The sequence below is a fragment of the Stylophora pistillata genome, chromosome 9 (genome assembly GCF_964205215.1).
Source record: "Stylophora pistillata chromosome 9, jaStyPist1.2, whole genome shotgun sequence".
Classification (NCBI taxonomy): Eukaryota; Metazoa; Cnidaria; class Anthozoa; order Scleractinia; family Pocilloporidae; genus Stylophora; species Stylophora pistillata.
Genome location: NC_142527.1, coordinates 28,431,961 through 28,454,997, shown reverse-complemented (window position 1 = coordinate 28,454,997; position 23,037 = coordinate 28,431,961). Strand labels below are relative to the sequence as shown.

The window sequence follows — 23,037 nt, the reverse complement described above, 5'->3', positions numbered from 1 at the left end:
GTCAGCGGAGTTGTACACATGACATAGCATCATGGACGTCGAGTTTCCTGGAAGAGGAGTTGGACTTTTACCAAACCCGTCAATTTAGCTACATTTTCCCCTCAACGAGAAATAATCTTTATGTCGAACAAAGAAAAGTACTCATCGGATGGTAAGGGCCGTCGTAACGAGTCCAGGTAGGGATATGTTTTTTGTTTGCATGTTCACCGAAAGCTGATTTGATGGCAATGCCCCTCTTTGCCGGCTTATTTGGGGTGATTTGTCGTCGGCACGTGTTTTAATAGTGTACTATATTGGGTTTATAAGCGTTCTTTCAAATGCTCGATTTTCTTGTCCAGGAACTGTAGCCAAGATGACGTTGGTGATGACAGCGCAGACATGTAAGTTGTACAATCATGTACTTGTGAGTCTCTACTTTATATTACAAGCTTCGATTTAACGCCAAATATAACATTTCAGTTCGTAATTTTATGTGTTGTTAATTCTACATGTAACGCGTTGGTAAGCAAATTATTTTGTTGTAAATAAACGCTGATCAGTCCCTCTTTTTACGTGAAACTAAGATCATGTTATTGGTGCAATTTATCAACACAAACTAAAATGCACCAATTCTTTTTATCGTCTTGGCAACACCTTGCTACTTTAACGTGCAACCACTTAATGTGGTGTAATGTCATTAAGTTGAAACACTTTCGATTTCTCATATGAGGACCTTCTTTGATCAGATATGCGTGTTAAGCTGGCTTTCATTTCATAGGTGCTAGGAAAATTGCTCTTGCTGTGTGGTGTATCGGTGTTTTGATTTTGGTGGACACCGTTGATAATGAATTCCCGATTTAACTCAAATTATGTACTGTGTAGAGTGAGCGTGGTGTCAATAGTACAGCTATGATGTGGATTATGTAAATCAGTTTGATTTTATTCTTGCATATAAAGTCTAGTTAATGTAAGGTTGAAACTGCATTGGATTTCTTTGCTGTGTTTTGAATGATGGCTGAATATTCTTAGATTATGTAGATGTAACAGTTTCAGATGCTACTGATTCAATAATGATTTTCTTTTGAAAGAGGGAGGGAGGTAGGGGAAGCATTTATGCATTTAAAGGATCAGGTTCAAGGTTCCTTTTTTGTTCCTGTAACTCCCAGAATGGAATAATATATGTGACCTCTCACGCGAAAACGTACACTAACGGCTATCCGTTTGAAGGCGTTTTGCCGTTCACTTGCCGTTCACCAACCGTTCAAAAAAATTTGCATCCGTTCTCACGGCCAGGGTTACCCGTGCAAAAGAAAATAGCATCCGTTCGCACGTCTAGGGTTATCCGTTCAAAAAAATATAGCATCCGTTCCCGTGGCTTGGGTTATCCGTTCAAAAAAATTAGCATCCGTTCGCACGGCTTGGGTCATCCGTTCAAAAAAGTATAGTATCCGTTCGCACGGCTTGGGTTATCCGTTCAAAAAAAACTTACATCCGTTCGCACGGCTTGTGTTATCCATTCAAAAAAATTTGCATCCGTTCGTACTGCTGGTGTTATCCGTTCCAAAAAACTAATAATTATTGGTTCAGCCGGTTACCCCTTGGGAAACGTAATTAAAATTCAACAGTTCGCACGGCTGGGGTTTCAGCCGTCCGTTGAGAAAAATTCTCAACTGTTGTTCATCAGTTCAGAAAAATGCTTAGCCGCATAAACAAGTCCTATAGCAGACGTGCTTTGAAGTTTGCAATTTTCTCTTGTAATTTTTTTTGAGAAGAGTTTGTTCTGAGAGGTCTGAGGGCCTCCCCTTAAATAACATTTTTTTTAACACCTTGCGGGTGACAGGAACTAAAGTGCATATTCCGAAATGCTGGTTAAAATGAGTACACAAATCAAGGACTGTGTCTTTTTCGAATCGTTCGACTTTGTAGATGTGGGTGTCCTGGAATGTTGTTTCCTTAACGGAAATTTCAGCCGTCAACTGAAATGAGCAATCTGTTCCTGGAAGTGTATAGCAATTTTTTTTAACTGTATCGATCGTTACATCATCTTGAGTGTTTTCAGCTTGTGCTGCGCTCGTTGATTCGATCATACATCAGTTCTTAAGGTTCAGTGTTGTAGCTGTTGCGGGTCGCTTTCTTCTCTTTATTTCAGTCTTAAAACGAATGATTTCACATTTATGGAAGCGCATAATCGCATTTACTTTTTCTTGCTCCGTGTTCTAACGGATTTGATTTACTTCTGCGTACCTTTGTAAAGCCCTGATTAAAATCATTGTCCGGTGTTATTTTGGCCCTCAGCCAATATTGTAGGGTTTCTGGGCATTTAGGCCTTTTACCGATGAACGTGAGCAAGCCACTAGCCAACGCTTACACTTTGCTAAGTCTCACAAAGGTTTTGGGAAAGGAATGAATACTTGCTTCCCCTATTCCTCTAACTCTTTGATTGATTTTTGCCTTTTATCGGCACATCTTGAGTCTGTCTTACACTCACGCCAACAACAGTGTTTGGTACCAACCATGCCACTTCCTTTAAGAACGCTAACTCTTTTTAGTGAAATTTCCTGTTGTTTTCTTTCAATTTGATTGCGCGGCTTTCAGAGCTTGCGAAGTTTTCTCAAAACATTGCAGTAAATAAATTAGTCAAAAGTAAGAAATTCTTGAAATTACGGCTGTTTCCTTGATGAGATTTACCGATCAAATTTGCTAGTCAACACTAAATGAAATGTCAAAAACAAGGTGTCAGTCTTGTTCACTTGGTCACAACTTTACTGTGTTTGGTGGCCCCTAAAAGAGCCGTTGTTTGATAGATTGCTCTAAGAACAGCAGTCGCAAAAGTGTCGATTTTACTTTCTCCTCCAATTCATCTAGTCCCTTCAGCATGTTCTCTACACTTACAACAACAGAATGATAATTCTCCATAACAGAAGACAAATCGTGTCCTTCTGGTAAAGCTGCAGCTGTCTCTTGCAGTTTGATTTCAGTTTCCTTTAGTACCTCCAATAAATCGAGGCGTTCATTGCAGATGTAATTTAGGATTTCACGCTCTCGATCCATGTAGTTGTCAAGACAACGCGCTTTAGAGTGGAAGTTGATTGGCTGAACTGAACGTTGCGTTACCTTTTGCAAAATATCAAACACCACCGTGCGTTATGCAAATTTCGTTTGAGGCGAATGTTATGCTTTGACAAGTGTAGACACCGCTCGTTCTTATTGACGCAAAGAGATGGTTTCGTCCACCTAAAATAACCTTAGTTCTCTGTATCTTTGTTACTGGTAGATATTTAACGAGAAATGTGCACAGGAATGTTTGATTTTGAACTTTAAAAAACAGGTTCTGAGTTAATGTCGGAAACGCAACCACAAAGTCGATATTCAGCTGAAAATTGAATGATGTTTGTTTTCTTTGCTCTGTGTCAAATTAATCTGGTCGTTGATTTAAAATGATTATCATCTTTACTCGCTCAACTGTTCAAAAATTTGCCACAGCCGTTCGGCCGTTCACCATCAGCCGCTCAAAATTTTTCTACAGCCGTTCAGCCGTTCACTGTCAGCCGTTCAAAACTTTTCCTCAGCCGTTTACCGTGAGCCGTGAGCCGTTCAAAAATTTTCCACAGCCGTTCAGCCGTTCACTTTGGACCGTTCAAAAATTTTTTTCAGCCGTTCAGCCGTTCTTTTTGAGCCGTTCAAAATTTTTCTTCGGCCGTTCAGCCGTTCATGTTAGCCGTTTCAATCGCCTTGGCCATCCATTTGTCATCCGTTCACTAGCCATGCGTTTTGCCATTCGAACGGATAGCCGTTAGTGTACGTTTTCGCGTGAGAGGTTACATATAACCTCTCTTATAATATCCATACAACATGCAGCAAACAGGTAGTGAGAATGCTCAAATTTATCAGGTAGAAATTATGATTCTGATCTTGCAAGAAAATGGCCAGCAGCTAGACAGGAGAATGAACAACCAGAGCTTGGGATTCAAAGGTTTAATTTGGGTAACATGGAAAATTAACTGCCTCCCGGTTAGCTCAATTGGTTAGAGCCCTGGACTGTTGTGCGGGAGGTCGAGGTCGATGGTTCAAGCCCCAGCTGGACCAACACTCAAGGTCTTAAAATAACCGAGGAGAATGCGCTGCCTTTCTTTAATAAGAAATGGATAGACATTCTAGTCTTCTCGGATAAGGACGAATAAACCGTAGGTCCCGTCTCCTGCATCTATTAATTAGATAATTTGGTTAGGCAGGGGACGTTAAAGAACCCACTCACGAGATTACTGTGACGTGGTCTGGCCTGTTTCCTGGGAATTGGGGGGAGGGGGCATCTTCAAATAAGTTTCCTTCGATTGTTTGTAAACTGTTGATGCAGTCTGGCCAAAGTCCCCCGAACAGTGTTGTGATGTGCATTTGATCATATCGACATGTTAATTTGCGCAATATAAATATTAAATTACTAATTTACTATTACTAAAACAAGCTTTTTGGGTGTCTGGATATCCAAATGTCTCACTGTTTCTGGTTTCATCCAATTTCTTTGCGAATGACTACAAATTAAGGAAAGCCAAAGTTAGCACACACAGTCTTCATCCTTTTGCTCCCGTGAGTGACCAAGACAGAATTTCTCCTTACAATGTAAATATAATATCAAGCAGACAAGTGGTGAGAATAAAGGAAAATATCAATTAGGGATTAATTGCTGATCCAATACCAAATTCTACAAACTAACATTATAGCAGTTGTTTTTTATTCTGATCCTAAGCCAATCAGAAACACAGAAACAACTTAATTTTGTTTCAGATTTCTGTATTGTCACGCATAAGTTTTCCTTCAAACCTACAGGGTCTTTACATTTCTTTTGGTACACTGTTTCTGTAGTTCTCAATGAATAATGTTTTGGGGAAGGTAATTCATTAGAAAATTAATATCATAGTAATTGTATAGCAGACAGTATCAAAAGGGAATTACTGATGACATCTTGGAACATGTTCTTGACTACTTAGTGAAGTCTTTGTATGATAGTCGAATTTTGTACACAAAAAAGTGTACAGACCGTGCAGATTTGAAGGAAAACTTATGTGTAACAATACCGAAATCTGAAACAAAATTAAGATTGTAATGGTGTTTCATTGGTTCAAGTTCAGAAGCAAAATAATGGATGAAGGGATAACACATGTGCTTGTATTGAGGGAATGAAAGGTCACTTAATTACTTTGGTTGTTGCATTGCATCATGAGATGCTGGAACTGTTTTCTTCACTGTGATTACATTTTCAGATACATGTACTATTGATCTTTTTTGCAGGAAGCGAGCTGCTGAGCAAAAGATAAAGAACTATTTCTTCCAGCTCACAGATGGTTGTGGCTCCCATGGATGTAACAATGAGTACTGTGCATCAAGCGGGAGAAAGCAAACCTCAAAGGATGATGCTGCAGCCTTGGCTTTACAGTTATTTATGAAGAAGGCCCGTCTGTGTGAACCTCTGCAAGATAAAAATCACAAAGGTATGGGTTATGAAGTGATGCAGTGGAATACTAATGCTTTTATTTTCATATAAGGAATGTTGTGTTGTGATGTTAATGAACTATTGTAGCAGGGCTGAGAAACTGCTAGCCTGAGGTAACTATTATTTAGTTTGTGATGAGTAAGAGAATTGTGATGTTTAAGCATTGGAGGAAGTAGTAGTGTATTTAACATTATTTGTACGTAACTGTACTGACTGATCATTTAGTATTGTCTATAATTGTTAGTTCCAACACAGGAGGCACCATTTCTCACAGAAAAATCGATCTTGACAAACCTTGACTCATTCTTGGAAGAGGGAAGCTACAAGAAACTTGTGCATAACATTGGCATTGTGTTTTCTAGTTCTGAATCACTGAACAAAAGTTTCCAGTTAGATTCATCTAGTAGAAAAATTTCAGGGACCAATGTTGACATAGAGGCTGTGCGGCGTATGTATGCAGCCCTGTTTAAAACGGGTGATTCCTCCGTTGAAAACTCATTGATTAATTCCCTGGTTGCCCTATCTCCAACTCTCGAAATGGAACTGCGAATCAAGTCACCAAGCAACGACCCAAACTTCTTGAATCAGTTTGTGATTATCATGGAAAACACCATGTTACAGAGTCCAGAATATTTAGATCAAGCTCTTCCTAGTTTTCTCAAGGCCATGGCACTTCTTTCTGTTAAACAACAAGCAAACTTAGTCCAAATCTGGTCACAGTTTTCAAGTCAGGATATTCGACGTATGGTGGAAACACTTCAGCAACTTGTGACATACCAAGTTTTAACAGGACCTTGTGCTACAAGCAATGCACCTGTACAAGAGGATGAAGCGATTGTAGCAGCAACCAAAGTCATGAAACTTCTGTATTATGCTAGTATAATGGGTGGAATCTCTGATCAAATTTGTGTAAGCAACAGTCATGATGGAGCCATGGGAAGTGATAATGAAGAGGACCCTTTGGTTAAGGAATTGAAAATAGATGTGCAAGACTGTCGCCAACCATTAGTTAAACACCAAGAGTTTGTTAACGATCCGTTAAATGACCAAATTGAAGTTGATCGTGACTATACTTACTACAAACATGAGAAGGGTACTAAGTTTTCTTTTCTGAAATACAACTTCATCCTTTCTACGGCTACAAAGAGTGTGGGTTTGTTTTATGACAATCGGATACGCATGTACAGCGAGAGACGACTGACTATACTGTACAGTCTTGTTAGAGGCGAGCAGGGAACACCCTACTTAAAACTAAAAGTTCGGCGAGATCACCTAATTGAAGATGCACTTGTTAATGTAAGTACATGCTGAGTTTTTATCTATCTGTGTTTACCTTTTTAGCCTAATTAGATAAATTCATTTGATATTTGAAGGTACAACTTTGACATTTGACATCTGAAGGTACAACATTGTCCCATGAACTCTCAGCCTTGAAGAAGTGCCCTGTTTAATTTGGGAGCAGGGTCTTGTGTTTGGGTTTTGCCTTATGAGTGACCAAACAGACTTTCTCCTTACAATTGCAATACAATGTCAAACAGACAAGTGACGAGAATTAAAAAAAATATTAACTGGGGAATTATTAAGTGATCCAATACCAAATTCTCCAAACTTGTGTCATAAGAATTGTTCAGCAGACAGTAAGTAGAATTGCTAAGAAGATGCAAGAAGTGAAAGGGTTATGCAAAAATTTATTGAAATCCCTGTGGGTGCTTGTACAATGCAGAGATCTCCATATGCCCTGGCTACCGGCGAAAATCGCCGGCTAGTCATCTTGGGCGTGCCAGCTACTCAGATCCAAATAGTAAAAAAAAAATAAATACTTTGTTTTGCATCCAATGGCAACTTTTCCATTTGCGATGCCTACTTCCCCTTCAGTAAATACTTTGTTTTGCATCCAACGGCAACTTTTCCATTTGCAGCACCTACTTCCCCTTGGGTAAATATAATCTGAAATAAATAAAGTTTTCCTTAAAGAGCCAAGTGTCCACAAATGTTTTTGACTGAATAAACTTGAAAGTTTCATCAAGAATTTCGCCACACCATTGCTTGAATCTGGTTGCAGACATCGCTTAAATGCTCGAATGTTTAACAAACGAAACAGGCTCAAATTGCAAGGCAGCAGTTACTGACGAAAAGCAATCTACATATATAAGACAACATACTCTGTCTACATAAATGTATATGTGGTTTAAAAAGTTCTATAATCAGTGGCACAATCATTTCTCAAAATGCATTTCTCCCCCCCCCCCCCCCCCTCGTGCCTGAGGCACATGGAAGGCACTTGGGTGCTGTTATAAATTCCTCTGTCGGCTACTCCATTTTATTCTCCTCCAACTCCAAAATTTAGGGAGAACCCTGCAATGTACTATGTAACTCAGTCCTTGTGTGCAGACTTTGTTAGGTATAGCATACATATGAATTCGTAGTTTTATAGGGTATCTTTATTCTTCAGCTTGAAATGACTTCCCAAGACAACCCTGGTGATCTAAAGAAGCAGTTGTATGTTGAATTTGAGGGAGAGCAGGGAATTGATGAAGGAGGAGTGTCTAAAGAATTTTTTCAGTTGATTGTTGAGCAAATATTCAACCCAGATTATGGTGAATATTTTTTTTATGATTTTTTTATTTTTATCTCTGATTCTTAATAGCACCTTTCAAGAAATCCTTTTTAAATGTGTTTCTGAATCTACTTTCATGAAAGTAGTAAAAATGAGACATGGGGTTCAGTACTCAACAGAAGAGCCATTAGGTCACTTTACTCAATCAGAAGTGCCATGAATCTTTTTCAGTTTGCTCTTATCTAAAATGTAGGCTACATTAGACTCCACAACTGGAATTTAGTTATTGTATTTCAAGAATTCCACTCTGTCACAGAAACTTCACTCTTCACATACAGCTGCAGGTTATCTTGAAAATGACAGTCAACATCTCTGCTAATTCTTAGATTGGTGAACAAGTTAATACATATCTTACTAACCAAGCGCGAGGGCCGTACTGGGAGAATATCAGCCCGAGGTCTTGACAGTATGGACCGAGCGCAGCTCGGTCCATACAAAAAAGACCGAGGGCCGATATTCTTCCAGTACGGTCCCGAGCAAGCTTGGTTAATAAGAGATTTATTATACGACTGAAGTTCAAAGGAACACAAGTGCGGTATCATTTGGGACCATTCGGGACAGTGCCCGGTCCAATACTTAGAGAATATTGGACCGGCAATAGAGCATTTTGATTGGTTGATTTTAGTTATTGGCCCTCTGACTGTCCGAGTCGTGTAATAAAATCATTTATGTATGTATGTTTGTGATTGAACCTCAATGCCTTTCCAGGGATGTTCACCTTTGACGAGGCCATGCATTACTGCTGGTTCAATCTGAATTCATTCGAGACAGACAGCCAGTTCTTTTTGATTGGTTTGGTCCTGGGCCTGGCAATTTACAACAACGTCATTTTGGATGTGCACTTCCCAATGGTTGTGTACAAAAAACTTTTTGGCAAGAAAGGAACTTTTGAAGACCTCAAGGTTTCACATGCGGTCAGTTCTATGATCATAAAACTAACTTGTACCACTTGAGTTAAAGGAAACCATCTTTGACTCAAGCGAATTTAAGATATGAGGGCTATATAAATAAAAGTTATTATTATTATTATATTATATTATCTTTGTAATATTACCAGCTCAGTTACCTAACACTGTGAAATGCAGGGCTCAACACTAGCAGTAGCCAACTAGCCACAGACTCATAGAATTTCAGTTCTGGCTAGTGATTTTCAATTTCCACTTGCCAGTTTTGCTAGTAAACAAACTGAAATTGTCATGACATCTAAGTCGTCACTAGCCACTTAGCTAGTAAGTTGAAAAGTTAGTGTCGAAGTCTGGAAATGAACAATAATTTCTTACCACATTTTTTGGCATAGTGGGGAGTGTACCTGTGTACTAGCACTTTTCACACCTTTAATAATAGCACAAACATTTTAAATACTGCACAGGGTCTTGCTGCTGGTCTCCAGGACATGCTTGATTACAAGGGTGACGTTGAAGGTGACTTTATGTGCAGTTTCACCATTGGCTACACAGACATGTTTGGCATGTCAGTGACAAAGGAGCTGAAGAAAAACGGTGCAGAGATCAGTGTTACCAATCAAAATAGACAGGTAAAAGGAAACTTACATTTGTAGCTATTTGTGCGCTTTTGTTGCTTAATATTGTAAAGTTTCGCTTCTCACCTAGTGGAATATAGATGATACTCATATATTTGTTAGTTAAAACTTAAGGTGAGCTCCTTGAAGACTTTCTGGTGTGCATGAGGGTTCTTTTTAGGCGGAAATCGTGCGTGTCTTGACTCTAAGAGCTTCCATCACAAGACTGCAAGTTGCTTTAAGGCAAAAGTTGGAACCTCTGCACCTCTAAGCTCAGATAGAAGACAGCCCTACCCCCTTGCCTCAACCCCTTACCCCACCCCTGTGCATTTTTGTTGTTTGAGTATTAGTTTCACTGGCTGGTTGCTCAGAGCAGTTTGGATACTCTCTTGAGTGCAATTGTGGCTGGGTTGTCATGATGGCTTCCTTCTCCCTGAGCGATTGCTTCATTTACCTTTCTTCGCTTTGAGCCACTTTTTCCTTCAAATTTTTAACTGGCTCATAGTTAAGTTAATGTACTTCACTCAAGGAATATGGTTTTATTATGAATTAATAAATGGCATGTAGTGCAAGATAGCCTTTGATCAATGCTTGAGGACTACAGTGTAACAGTAACTTGTTGATATTGTTGACATTATTAGGAGTTTGTGGATTTGTATGCTGATTTCATCCTGAACAAGTCTGTTGAGAGGCAGGTAAGAACAAAGCTGTTCCAATGTTAATGACGTTAAAAGTGAAGAACAGTTCCCGAAAGATATTGTCGGCCGTCTGTCGGCCAACTGTCGGTCGACAGTCGGCCATCTGTCGACCGACAGTTTTCGTTATTTTTTAGGCCAAAGTTTTGGCCGACTGTCAGCCGACAGTTGGGCTGGCAGTTTTCCCTTCATAAAAAGGGGAAAAGTAATTTAAAAAATATACCTTACCTTTAATTTTAATAGCTACTGCGACTTTTGCTTACTCACCGACGGCCGAAAATGGGAACCGTTGTTCACTATTACCGTTAATGACAATGATTTCTATAGCAACTCTAACAGTTTGTTCTTTCTGGTCCTTTTATTAAAGTTATTCTTCAATAGAACGAGGCAGTGTAGCTGTTCTGTTAATTACCTTTTATCAATTTTTAATGTTGGTTGTATTTTGCCCTTGCTCCTTTGCATTACAAAGCTCATTACGTCAATACTTTAAAAAATGGAGATAATGTTAAACTGAGGATGAAAGGGGCGCGTTTCTAAAGAAACTGTGGTGCTGTTTTGGTGGGAGTAACAAGATAATTTTAGGTTTTATCAACTGAGTTGATAATGTAAGTGGGCTACCATAAAGGTTTTCAAAGCTGTCGTTTCGAGCGTTAGCCCTTCGTCAGAGCGAATTAGGAATGCTAACGAACGCTCTGACGGAGGGTTAGTGCTCGAAACAATAGCTATGAAACTCTTTACGGTGGCCAATTTACTTTACTTATCAATCCAGTTTATAAAACCAAAATTACTTTAAACTGAGGATAAACTAGAATCCCCACTTACGTCTTTCTTCCCATGTACCAGATCGTGGCTATCTTTTTGTCACTCTCTCTAAAGTAAGGTAAGATAAATAGATGAATTACAGCAACTTATTGATGAACCAGCCAGCAATCGGAAATTCTTAACAGCAACAAAACATTATGATGGTTACTACATCCTTTTGGGGAAACTCCCTACTTTGTTTTGAGAGAGGCCATGGCCCATTTAGTTGGGTAACCTAAAGATTGGACGGAGATCACAGGTGGGAATAGCAAGAAAGTTGAATCTGTGCTGCTGTTTATTTTTGTTTCGTCACAGTTTAAAGCGTTTCGACGTGGCTTTGACCTGGTGGTGAGTGAGTCACCTTTAAAGACGTTCTTTCGTCCGGACGAGGTGGAGTTGTTAGTATCTGGCTGCCAGGTAACAACTTTGAATTTTATCATGTTACAAACCTCGCTAGGCTGTCATTGGTCGAGGCTAGTAGTTGGGTAATTTTGTACAACTTCCTGAAAATAAAAAACCTGTCAACTGACCGTCGGCCAACTGTTGGCCGACTGGAGAACATTTCGATTGAATGTATATAGCCAAATCCAAAGGAATGAAAGCGTTTGTAGCAAAGGAAATTCTAATCAGGAGCATATGAAAATTCCTTGCAAAATGAAGCGGGTTTCTTGAAATTCGGATAAAGTGTGGAAAAATGTGTGGAATACTATCAATTTATTTTGAATAACTTCTAATTTGACAAGTTCTATCAGTTACTGGAAATTTCGGTTCAGTTGAAAAATCCTCTGACGCAGAAGTCACTTGAAATCACTATTTTAAGTGTGTATGTATTCCTTTTTTGCCCTTCAGGATTTCGACTTTGATGCACTTGAGAAATCTACTGAATATGATAATGGTCTTTCCGAAAGCTCAACAGTAATAAGGTACAAGCAACAATTTTTTTACCACGCGAAGGCAAGAATCCTGACAATAATATTTAAGAGATATTTAAACGTTGACTTATAATTCTTTCGGTAACTTAAAAAAAGAAGTTTGCGGTGTTATTTACAATGGATTGAAAACCAAATGCTTCGAAGACTAAGGATATTAGAGCCGAGAACTTCATTTTAGTTTTTACAGCACAAATAATAATGACCTGATCACGACCTGGGCTGAGAGCGACGAATTCATGAACATTTTGTACGTTTTCTTCGTAAAACTTACATCCTCTTCATCGAGGCCTTCGTCTGTGCTTTTCACGCGGCTGTCCCGTGGAAAGGATAGTTGTGTGAAAAGTGCAGCTGACGGCTTGGAAAGAGGCCGTGGACCTTGATAATGCTTGTATAATCTGACCGTAGGTGGTTCTGGGAAGTGGTACACGAGTTTACCCTGGAGCAGAAGAAGCAGCTGCTGATGTTCGCAACAGGAAGTGACAGGATCCCCGTCGGTGGCTTCTCTAAACTAAAACTTGTCATCGCCAAGAATGGCCCCGATTCGGACAGGTAGAGATTGTGACTCTAATGGATTACATATTTTTGATTCACCACAAGGAAACCTCTTGGAATTTCTTGCATCTTCCAGGCCGAACTCGAAATGATTTTTGTTACTTCTTTGAACCTTCTCGTGGGAATTTCTTGGAATTTCCCCATACTTTTTTTTTTCGAACGAAGGAGCTTGCTGAGGACGGTTTAAAAGTGAATTTACCTACGGTGGTATAAAAACTGCGGACCGAACGCGTCCAGGTTTGGGCCATGACAGGTTAACTGTTTTGTGTTCTTCTGTAACTCACTGAACTGTCGCAGTGCCCCTCTCTACTTGTGATGTAAATGGATATCGACGAACTGTCAGTATTCTTAGGGGAAATCCGGAGGGGGGACGGGGGGCACCTGTTGTCGGTTTAATTTCTCACGTTCATGTTTTCTGTTTTTCTTGGCAGACTTCCAACCGCGCACACATGTTTTAATGTGCTCCTTCTCCCGGAATACTCCAGCAAGGAAAAGCTTAAAGAAAGGCTACTGAAAGCCATTACTCACGCCAAGGGTTTTGGTCTGTTGTAGCTCAATCACAATTGCAAGGATATAGTGTTCCCCTATGAACATGTAACTGGCAAAATGGGGTGTCAGCGTTTAAAAGATTGCGATCAGATGAAGACTGTGTTATATGAAACTGAATGTTACCGCTTAATAATAACAATAATAATAGTGAAATGTTAGCCTCAAGTACTGATTGCGGACTACTCGCGGTTGGCATACATTAGTTTATCCTCTAAGTAACAAGAATGTTTCCGCGTCAATTTGCACACACGTAGATTTTTCCGAGTTGGGTGTTTGACAGGGAAACATTCGTAATTCGTGTATTCCATTGATAGTGCCAGGTATGCCGCGAGTTGTGATACTTTAAAATTTTATCTCAGGACTTAAACCATTCACCAAACAGATGTTATGACGAGAAAGACTGAATACGGAATCTACGGCTCTTCTGTTCTGATTAGGAAGGGTATCATGGCTTAGCGTAAATGTAGGGATTAATAAGTGTCATTTATTTCTGCTGTTCCTGCAACTGTCGAAGAGTTAGTTACCTACAAAATGGGTGAGATCGGACGCGAAAAACTTGTAGGCGAACTTGACTGTTCTCAAAAACTTGTTTCACCCATGCATACTAACGAACTCCACGGTTTTTCGAGGACTTTTCGAGTCGATGAACTCTACTCTTCTTTATTCCAGAAATTCTAGGTAGTCTTTGATTAAACTGTGCATTTAACAGTCATCTGCCGCAAAGTGTAGGACTTTAAATAGAATCTTCGACTCGATTGGATGAATTTCTGTTCATGCGCCAAAAAAATTAGACTAGTTTCTTGAACGTATGCTGAACCATGAAACTGCATCAAGCTCTCTTTAGGCTAGCACCAAAAGCAACGTTATTAGAGAACACAAAAGGCACAGAGTAACATGCAGCGCGCGCGGGCCAGTAAAAATTCGCGTGAAGCGTGGTAAAACCACCCAACTAGTATCTTTGAGGAGTCGGCATGACTGACTTAAGGTGAAGTTTACGGCTTTGGTGCTGCAATTGAGTACTGTAGAGGGACGTCTGTAGGGTTTGTCCATTTTAGTGTAGTATTCCTTATGTTCTGAAAGAATTTCCACTTGTAGGGACACGTTTACTGGTAAAGATGTTCAGTGGTCATCATAGATGAAAAAAGTGTTTTTAACTTTCCGTTTTATGAAGTAATTAAAATTGTATTTTTGAAATTAAAGTATGCAGTAATATTGTCCTTGGAAAACAGGCGTCTTACTTTGAAATTTTCCTTCCCAACTTCCTTTGCCTTCGCCGATATTTGCCGGCGGCTTTTTTTTTCAGGTTGACTGTCTTTTCCTTTCGTGTTTACTCATTGATTTCAAGGAAAAATAAAAAATATATATTGAACAACAACACTCGAGAAGATCTAGCGTGTTTGCTTTCAAAAGATCATTTTAGTAGAATTCAGGACCGTTGTGACCTTTCCCCAGCGGGAGAGGCAGCGGGTTGTAAAGTTGAAAAATAGCTCACTTTTGTTGTCAGCGCGTGAAAAAGACAAAAAAAGGCAAACGCGAAGATGATCGGGAAGAAAAGTCACTCTTAAATTTCAACATAACCTATTGTTCAGCTAAGAAGAAGTCAGATTTTGAAAGGGCGGACTCCATGGTGTGCACGACCAAATCAATTCATTCCAAAGGAGCACAGTCTTTACTGCACACTCTGAACCCAGTTACCTACTTTGAATGGAAATTTAAATCCCTTATTAACCTGAACCAATTGCAAACTGCCGCTTTGAAAATTGTCTGACGAGCGCGATGTTTTCTTGCGGCGACCACGGACCCACAAGATAATTTTGAAGTAAGAGATCTGGGCCCGGTTGTTCAAAGCTGGGGTAAGATAAACAAGGGTTACTGTAAAATCTGATTTCAGATCTGAAAGCTTTAAAAGGAAATTCAGTGGAATTCTTTTTGTCTACAGCTTGGTGTTTGGATGCTCTAAAAAGTGTAAGGAATATTATCCCATAAAAGACTTTTAAACGAAGGATTAAAGAAACCCTGATTAGAATTTAACCTCGGGTTAGTGCTAATTAGCCTTCGAACAACTGGGCCCTGATGAATGTGACCAATCGTCGCCGCAATATTCGTAGTCCATTTGGTCGACAAAAACATGATTGATACTGCTACAAAAGCTGTCCAACATAGTTCGGGTCCATTCCTTCCGTAAAATTAGCAGTTTTGCTTCAGTGGAAATTATACAAGCCTAAAGTTTTAAAAAGGGGTTCTCATAGTTAAGTTATATTTGTTAGGAATAATTTTCTACGCCTGAGGACACGATTTTTTTTTCGCCAAATATTTTCCTCTTTAATTGGAACAAAGTCTCACAACTATAACAATAGCAAATCTTTGTGACACCGGTGCATTTCAACTGGTGGTAATTCTGCAAAGGCAGGTGAATTCTTTATGAAGACAAACAGTTTTTGTTTCAGTCTAAACCACAATGCCGTGGTTTCCTTTACATGGACGTTTATTGCTTGTAGCTTTGTTTACGTTCCAGGAATGGGGTTCAATTGGAAACAATGATTGCGAATATCATTCCTTGCCTAGGAAGGAAAACGTAAGTGATGTCCTTAAACATGAAAACTTCGTACAATACGACTCGAAAATTTCACGGCGTGTGCAAACGAAATTATTTGCGGAATTAGAGAAAGACCCATTTCAGCAATGGACTTACAGTTCAAGATGGAAAGAAATGGGCGACTTGAAACTAAACCGTGAATTAATGTCAAAAGCAATTCAAATTGGTCATTCTGACCGTTTGAAGCACGTGCTTATCAAAGCGTTGAAAGGTCAGCAAATCAACATTGCAGTCATCGGAGGCTCGAATAGCGCGGGAGGAAAATTGGGAATAGACGAAAAAACTTTGGATGGATTGTTTTACAAAGTGTTTGCAGACTGGTGGAACAAAACCATTGGTAAAGTTACAAAGTCTCTCATGAAAAGTTACCAGGTTGCCATTGGAGGAACTGGAAGTTACTTCTTCGCCTTTTGCTACAAGACCTTTATCCCAGCAAATCAGACAATTGACCTCGCTCTCATTGATGCCTCTATTAATTTCAATTTGAGAGGAAAAGTTGAAGCCTTTGAAAAATTAACTCGTCAAGTTCTTCGATACCCTTCAATGCCCGCGGTTTTATACATTAGTCTTGTGAGCGGCCTCGGTGTAGATCCAAAAACCGAAAAAGTTATAAACCCAACATGTATTAACTTAGAAAATTATGGCCAAACTGAAGTGGCGCGACACTATAGTATAACCTCTTTCAGTTTGAAGGAAGTTTTCTGCCGCAAGGAAGACGGTCAGTGGAAAGCAGTCATAACCAATATGGCCGGTAGTGATGGCCGCCATGTTGGTGTCAAGGCGCATGCGCTTGTTTCCATGTTAATGATTGACTACGTTCGCGGGGTTTTTAATCAGGTTTTGAATGACATAAGCGATGGAAATATAAACTATCATTTTACGCCTTTACCAGAATTGTTATCACTAAAACGAGACACTGAAGTTCTAAAACAACCGCTTTGCTGGACCGGGGTTACACCAAATATTTTCCAGGATCTTCATCGCCCCAATTTCCATATTCAAATCACACAGAACAATGGATTTTCAGCATACGGGAGTTTGCGCGATGGAAGACATTCAGAGGGGAAAACAAACACAGACTTGCGCACAGATGCGCAAGGGGGGTGGGGTACGTGGCAGCGCTACAGTAGCGTCAAGTTTCGTTTTTACACTCCCATTGCTAGCTCTTCTTACAAGACCAGCTCTGTGATAATTCTAACGAGAACATCTGGCAGTGGCGGAAAGGCCGAGGTATGGCTGGATGACGAGAAGAGCAAAAGGATTTATATCGACTCAAAGTCGATCTACGGACAGAATCGATTGAATACTGTTGCCACGAGGGTAGAGTCGGGATACCATACCATTACGGTTAGAACAGTTCGCACAGGGAGTTTCCTAGTGAGTGGAGTTCTGATCGGGCCGCCAGACTTTGAAAGACGAGAAGTTTTATAAACACCTTTGGACTATGCATAAAAGTGCATTTGCTTAATTCGTATACAGTCCAATGAATAGCCATTGTGCTATATGACATTAGTTAAGGAGAACTCATCCACAAGCCTCTAAGCATTATATCTTTCTCCAATTTTTGCTGGCTTTATGTGGTTTCACAAAGGAATTCTTGTGACCTCAGTATTTTCCAATACTTTCTCATAAAGATGAATCAGCTAGCACCTTTAAAGTCATGCTTTATGGTAAATTTGACCGTTCTGACGTATAAATTCGTTGGGTATATTGAGGCCGTCAGGCTTCACTGGACATGACGGAAATCGAGCCTAATAAATCGTAAGATATTTTTTTTTAACTGAGTTGATCAGATAAATTTACCACCGTAAAGAATTTTTCAAGCTGACGTTTCGAGCGTTTGCCCTTCGTCAAAGCGAAGCAGTGGTCAATTTACATTATGAACTCAGTTAGTAAAACAAAATTATCTTGTGATTCCTTTTCACCGACACAGCACCTCAGTTTCGTGAGAAACTTACCCCCTGATAAATCTTAATTTCAATTAATTTTTTTCATAGCGTTTACGCAACGGGATCTGAATTAATAAGTCATGTCTACGTTGATAAAAAACTACGTAGTTGTTAACAAGTTTCGAGGTCGGAAATCCGAATTGTTAAATAGGGCATCACATTCAACTTAAGAATTTGTTCATCATGGCTTAGCGTGCGTATATCGAGTTCTGCATGCACGTGGGAAGTTTGGAGAGCACGAAAATTGCTTAAGAGTAGCTCGAGGCGCAGCCGAGAGCTACTCTAGCTTGTTGAGGGCTCTCCAAACCTCCCGCGTGCATCCATAACTATATACGCACGGCTAAAAGCGTGAACAAATTCTTTTAGAACACAGCGACAACAAGGATCTGCGCGAACCTTTTTTTATCTCGATAGAGTGCAAAGTTCTAACAACGCACAAAAGAAGTAAACAAACGTCCCTATTGGTCAAAAATACGTCACATTTTATACTTTGGTTTGAGCGAGAACATTTGATACAGTTAACCGATAATTGTAAATGAAAAGCTCAAAATTAACGGAAAAAATAGAGAAAATCAAAGCTAAATGAACTCAAGTGTCACTATAAAATGTTTTAAAAGTAAAAGTCCAGGGGCCGAAGTTATCAAGGGTTTTGATTGTTCAAAATAATGTTCACGCTGCCGCTTGCAGAGTTTTTTTTTTCGTGCTGCTCAGAATGAAAGATTTGGTGGCATATGGAAACTCTAAACTATAAGGGCCGGTCAATGAAACAAAGTTTAGCTGTTGTTTAATTCACAAAACCGCGTTCTAAACTATCTTCAGTTTAGCCGAACCTTTTACCGACCTGAACACTCATTTTCGTGAACAGTGTCAAGAGGGCCGAAAGCTAACTTTGAAAAGATATTTATTTAATTAAATCAATCCTTTTAAAGAGATGCCCGTAACTTGCCGATAAAAACCGCAGTTTGAATTAGATCTCGCTTGAACTGGCCCCAAGTTACCTATTGCTTGGATCAGACCAATTTGGTTCGTTATGTTAACAACAGAAAAATAGTAAGATGCTTTCAACAATTTTTGCCGAAAGTTCCTTTCTAGTGGACTGAGCTTCAGGATAATATATAGATTTAGCTAAGCCTAAAAGCGGAGCTCCCAAACTCGTAATATTAATGATAACATAGAAGATGCGCATTTGCCAAGACTCGCCTGAGACACCCCTCCCTTCGTTTGATAGTCTCCCCTACCCTACCCGTGGAATCTGAAGGCACGTACGTACGTACGCTCGGTCAGTCACGTGACAACCAAATGAAAAGAGGTTAACCATATTCCAAGGGTATGGGGCTCTGCGAAGAAATGTATCAGTGTTTTTCCTTCTACTATTCTTACTTCTAGTTATTTAATTTATTCAATGTACCCCACTTTAAATCTATTTTTATTTACTATTTCTATTTTTAAATATTATCTCATTTTCAATCAAATTAGTTTTACGTATTTCCGCTATTACATCATAAGTACCATCTTAATTCTATGTCAATTCCCACTGCACCTGAAGAAGGCTGGTTTGACAAGCCGAAATATAGTGCTCCGTTTTAAAACTTATCTACGTTGTATCGGTCTTGCCTCTATATTTATATTTGTTATTTTGGGCCGATTAGATCATTGTTGATCCAACGTACAAGAGTAGGATTATCGTCCACGGTTGCTTGCTGAACATTTCACAGTTGAAAAAATTAAATAACTCGAGCATTTTCGATTTTCCTTGTTCTGACTTATTATGAAAATAAAGGAAAAATTGTTTTTTTGTCAGACTAATTTTTTTTGTCTAGCACACACCCGTCGTGCGTAGGTAACATGCCCCAGTTAACTTCAACTGATCGCTTGAAATATTGAATAAAAGACCTAATCACGTTCTTCATTAAGTTGTGAGTTTCTTGTTCTGACTCGTACAAAGAATGAAGGAAAAGTTTTTCATCATTGTAGTTGTCCGGTGAGCACCTTCCAGTTTGAATACAATCGTGTCCTAGTAAATTTTAAAAAGGAATTCAAATTTTTTTAGTACTTCAACGTATGATAGTGTTCAGATTATTATAAAAAGGCTAGCCGACTAAGTTACGCGGAGCCGAAAGGTGAAAGATTCAGCCCTTCAGTCATGACGCACGGACCTCGCTGCGTTTTAATAAAGTACTTGATTAGCTCGAGCCAAACAATGCCCCGTTTGGCACTCCCATTAAGTCAATAATTGCATGATCATGCATGCTCTAGTGTGCTTCTTTTTTCTTTATATTCTTCCTGGCGGTTGAATTTTCAAATATGCTGGAGAACTTCCTTTAGCACAGAACGTTCGAAACAAAAAAATTGCTCTGTGGATAAAGTTTCAGAAACGCGAGAACTTCTTTGGATCTTTGGAACGCAGGAAGAACTCTTTTACGGTTGAATTCTTAAGTGCGTAAGAACGTCTTTTTCATGGGAAGTTCCGGCCGTAAGACCATCCTTCCGGTTGAATATTTTAAGCGGAAGTCTGCAATAGGCTAACTAATTTGTGGCGGCTCCTTGTGGTGGCATATTTAAGGTAAACGGGTGGAGGAGACCAGAGCCTCTTGGTCAGAAATTGGTATCACTATGAATCTATTCCAGTCTGGCAATTTTGTCTCTTTCAAGCAAGATAGTCTGTGGTCATGGTTTGTTTGTGGGCTCACCACTATTTGCGTAATTCTGACCGTTGGATTTAGCAATGCTCAAGGTGTACTTTTACCCGTTTTCATGAATTCTTTCGAGGAAAATCGCGAAAGCACAGGTCAGTTTATCTAATACTTGACAGGTGTAGCAATAAGGGCTGTACATGTTTTTTTTTTTGCAAAGTTTAAACTCGAACGCACTTGTAAGTATTGAATAAAAATGGATTTTTAGATTTAAGACACAAGCAAAAATCTGGACTGGACTGTTAAAAGAGTAGAAAAAAAATCTGTCGTAGGAATCCCTATCTTTGGTCTTACAGAACAAACTGCTCTCTCTAGCTACATTATTCAGTCCGCTGGGTGAATGTTTAACACTATTATCCGTTGAGTGAGTTCTCCAACAAGTGAACAAGCGTAGTTTCAAGCACAATTTCCGCGTCAAGACTGGTTCACCATCAGTGCATAAGCGCACTGTTGACTGAGAGTAGCAATAATGGCTCATAATTGCCTCATGCGAAAATATCAAAAAAGAAAAGGCGGGATATTGGGTTCTGAAAACATATGACACTAGGCTCCTGATCATACTTGACTATTTACTTAATTTTGCAAATAAATATCTCACAGCCAAACCTGTCTGAGGACAGTAGAACCTGAATTTTAATAGATAACTGTCCAGAGGGATGTTTAGCTTTCTATCACAGCTGTAGCGCCGTCAGACTCAGTGCGTCTCGCGCTCCGGCTAGAACTCTCAGATGAAAGTTAAAGATAGTAATTAAATTTTTTGTTTTTGTTTTCCAGCTTGGATAACATCTATTATTCATGGCGTAAATTTGATTCTTGGTCCTGTAATGGGCGCCTTCCTCAAAAAGTTTGGCTTTCGAGTTACAACAATGGTAGGATGCCTGTTATGTTCTGTTGGTCTCACACTGGGCTCCTCTGCTTCCACTATTCGTATGCTATACCTTGCCTTTAGTGTACCTTTTGCTGTGGGTCAGTCGCTGGTCTTCGTTTCGGAAGCGATTATTGTAAACAATTACTTTGATAAAAGAAAATCCTTTGCTCTTGGGCTGGTAGCATCAGGACAGGGATTAGGAACGATGATTCTTGGTCCTTCTCTTCAGGTGGCAGTAGATGTTTTGGAGTGGAGAAACACCTTTCGGGTGTTTGCTGGCCTTTTAGTTGTTTCATCCCTGACTGGAATTATTCTTCATCAAAGACCGTCTTCGGAAGAAAGAAACGTTAATTCCTCTTCTAAAAAAAAAGAGCTGGAATCTTTCGTTACTTAAGAATTCGACCATCCTTGTGCTGGTCACAACAGCAACAGCCTACACGTTTTCTCGCCTGGTCCCATATGTGCATCTTGTAAGTAGCTGCAGTCGCTTTCTTTCGTCTTGATTTACGTCCAATTTTTAAAAAGTCTCAGAATAGGAGAACTAGGCAAACTGATATCCAGCCATATTGACCTCATGCTTGGTCAATAGTGGCACATTATACTTGGCCAATAATGGCACACTGTACTTGGCCTATAATAGCACACTATACTTATTCAATAATGATTTACTGTGCTTGGCCAATAATGGCACACTACACTTGGCCAATAATAGCACACTATACTTGGCCAATAGTGGCGCACTATACTTGGCCAGTAATGGCATGCTATACTTGGCCAATAATGGCACACTATACTTGGCCAATACTGGAACAATATACTTGGCCAATAGTGGCATATTATACTTTTCTGTGGTAGAGTAAATGACTTACTTCAAAACGATCCAGAGACAAGCGCTATCTTTTCGCAGCCTCCGCTCATTTCATTCAAACGCGACAAAAACATAGGCAATTTTTTGGTCAGAAGTTTTTTTCAGACTAATGACCAACCAGGCACTTTTAAATGCGCTCGTGCACGATGCAAAACGTGTCCTTTCATTCACAACACTGATAAAATATCGGGACCTAAACGATCTATTAAGATCACCGATCACTTCACGTGCACCTCCGCCAATGTAATCTATTGCATAACTTGCACATATTGCAAAAAGATATACATCGGCGAAACAGGCAGAAGACTAGGTGACCGATTCCGAGAACACCTTCGAGACGTGGAAAGGAATGACAAGGACACATCGAAACCAGTCGCTAGACATTTTAATTTACCTAATCATTCTAAGCAACATATGGCAATCTGTGGTCTTTACTTGCGCTTAGGTGGTACGGAAAGCCGTAAAAATCTTAAACAAAAGCTCATCTTTCAAACCGGCAGTCTAAATCCCACAGGGATCAACGAACGCTTTTCATTCCACTAATTTATTCGTGTTTTTCTCGTTGCCATGCTCCTACCAATAATGTAGCTCCATTTTCTGCCTTTAAAAGCACACACAACCCACAATTCCTCTATTCGCTCCGACGAAGGGCTAACGCTCGAAACGTCAGCTTTTGTAATCATTACGGTGGCCAATTTACCATTTCAACTTTGTTGATATATCCAAATTATTTCGTTACTCCCACCGACGCAGCCCCAAACAGTTTCTTTCGAAACTATCAGCCTTTATTCATAAATAATTGTAAGGTGTCTTGAGTGAAGATCTTTAATAATTTTGTTCGAGAATGTAGGCATTGTTTTGATAGTTTTAATTATCACTATTTTAAAGTTTCGATTATTCATAATTTTTGTGTATTGTAGAATTCTAATAT

The 23,037-nt window shown here is 39.5% G+C and overlaps 2 protein-coding genes and 1 pseudogene across 3 annotated transcripts in view; all 3 read left to right on the top strand.

Annotated features, from left to right (window-relative positions):
* Positions 1–2: 2 nt before the first annotated feature.
* LOC111338045 (ubiquitin-protein ligase E3A) lies at positions 3–14,358 on the top strand. Its single transcript, XM_022944451.2, has 12 exons — positions 3–176; positions 339–380; positions 5,266–5,465; positions 5,712–6,763; positions 7,920–8,064; positions 8,793–8,998; positions 9,454–9,618; positions 10,245–10,298; positions 11,415–11,516; positions 11,949–12,022; positions 12,437–12,580; positions 13,015–14,358. Exons 1-12 carry the CDS (start codon positions 121–123, stop codon positions 13,133–13,135), a joined length of 2,361 nt encoding a protein of 786 aa, XP_022800186.1. The 5' UTR covers positions 3–120; the 3' UTR covers positions 13,136–14,358.
* Positions 14,359–15,534: 1,176 nt separating this feature from the next.
* On the top strand, positions 15,535–17,385 carry LOC111338685 (uncharacterized). Its single transcript, XM_022945202.2, has one exon. The coding sequence runs from the start codon at positions 15,591–15,593 to the stop codon at positions 17,157–17,159; it is 1,569 nt and encodes a 522-aa protein (XP_022800937.2). The 5' UTR covers positions 15,535–15,590; the 3' UTR covers positions 17,160–17,385.
* Positions 17,386–20,271: 2,886 nt separating this feature from the next.
* Positions 20,272–23,037, top strand: part of LOC148724190 (monocarboxylate transporter 10-like) — a 4,819-nt pseudogene continuing 2,053 nt past the window's right edge. Inside the window, exons 1-2 of the transcript XR_015991887.1 lie at positions 20,272–20,465; positions 21,145–21,708. The product of XR_015991887.1 is annotated as a monocarboxylate transporter 10-like (transcript). The remainder of the gene's footprint in view (positions 20,466–21,144; positions 21,709–23,037) is intronic.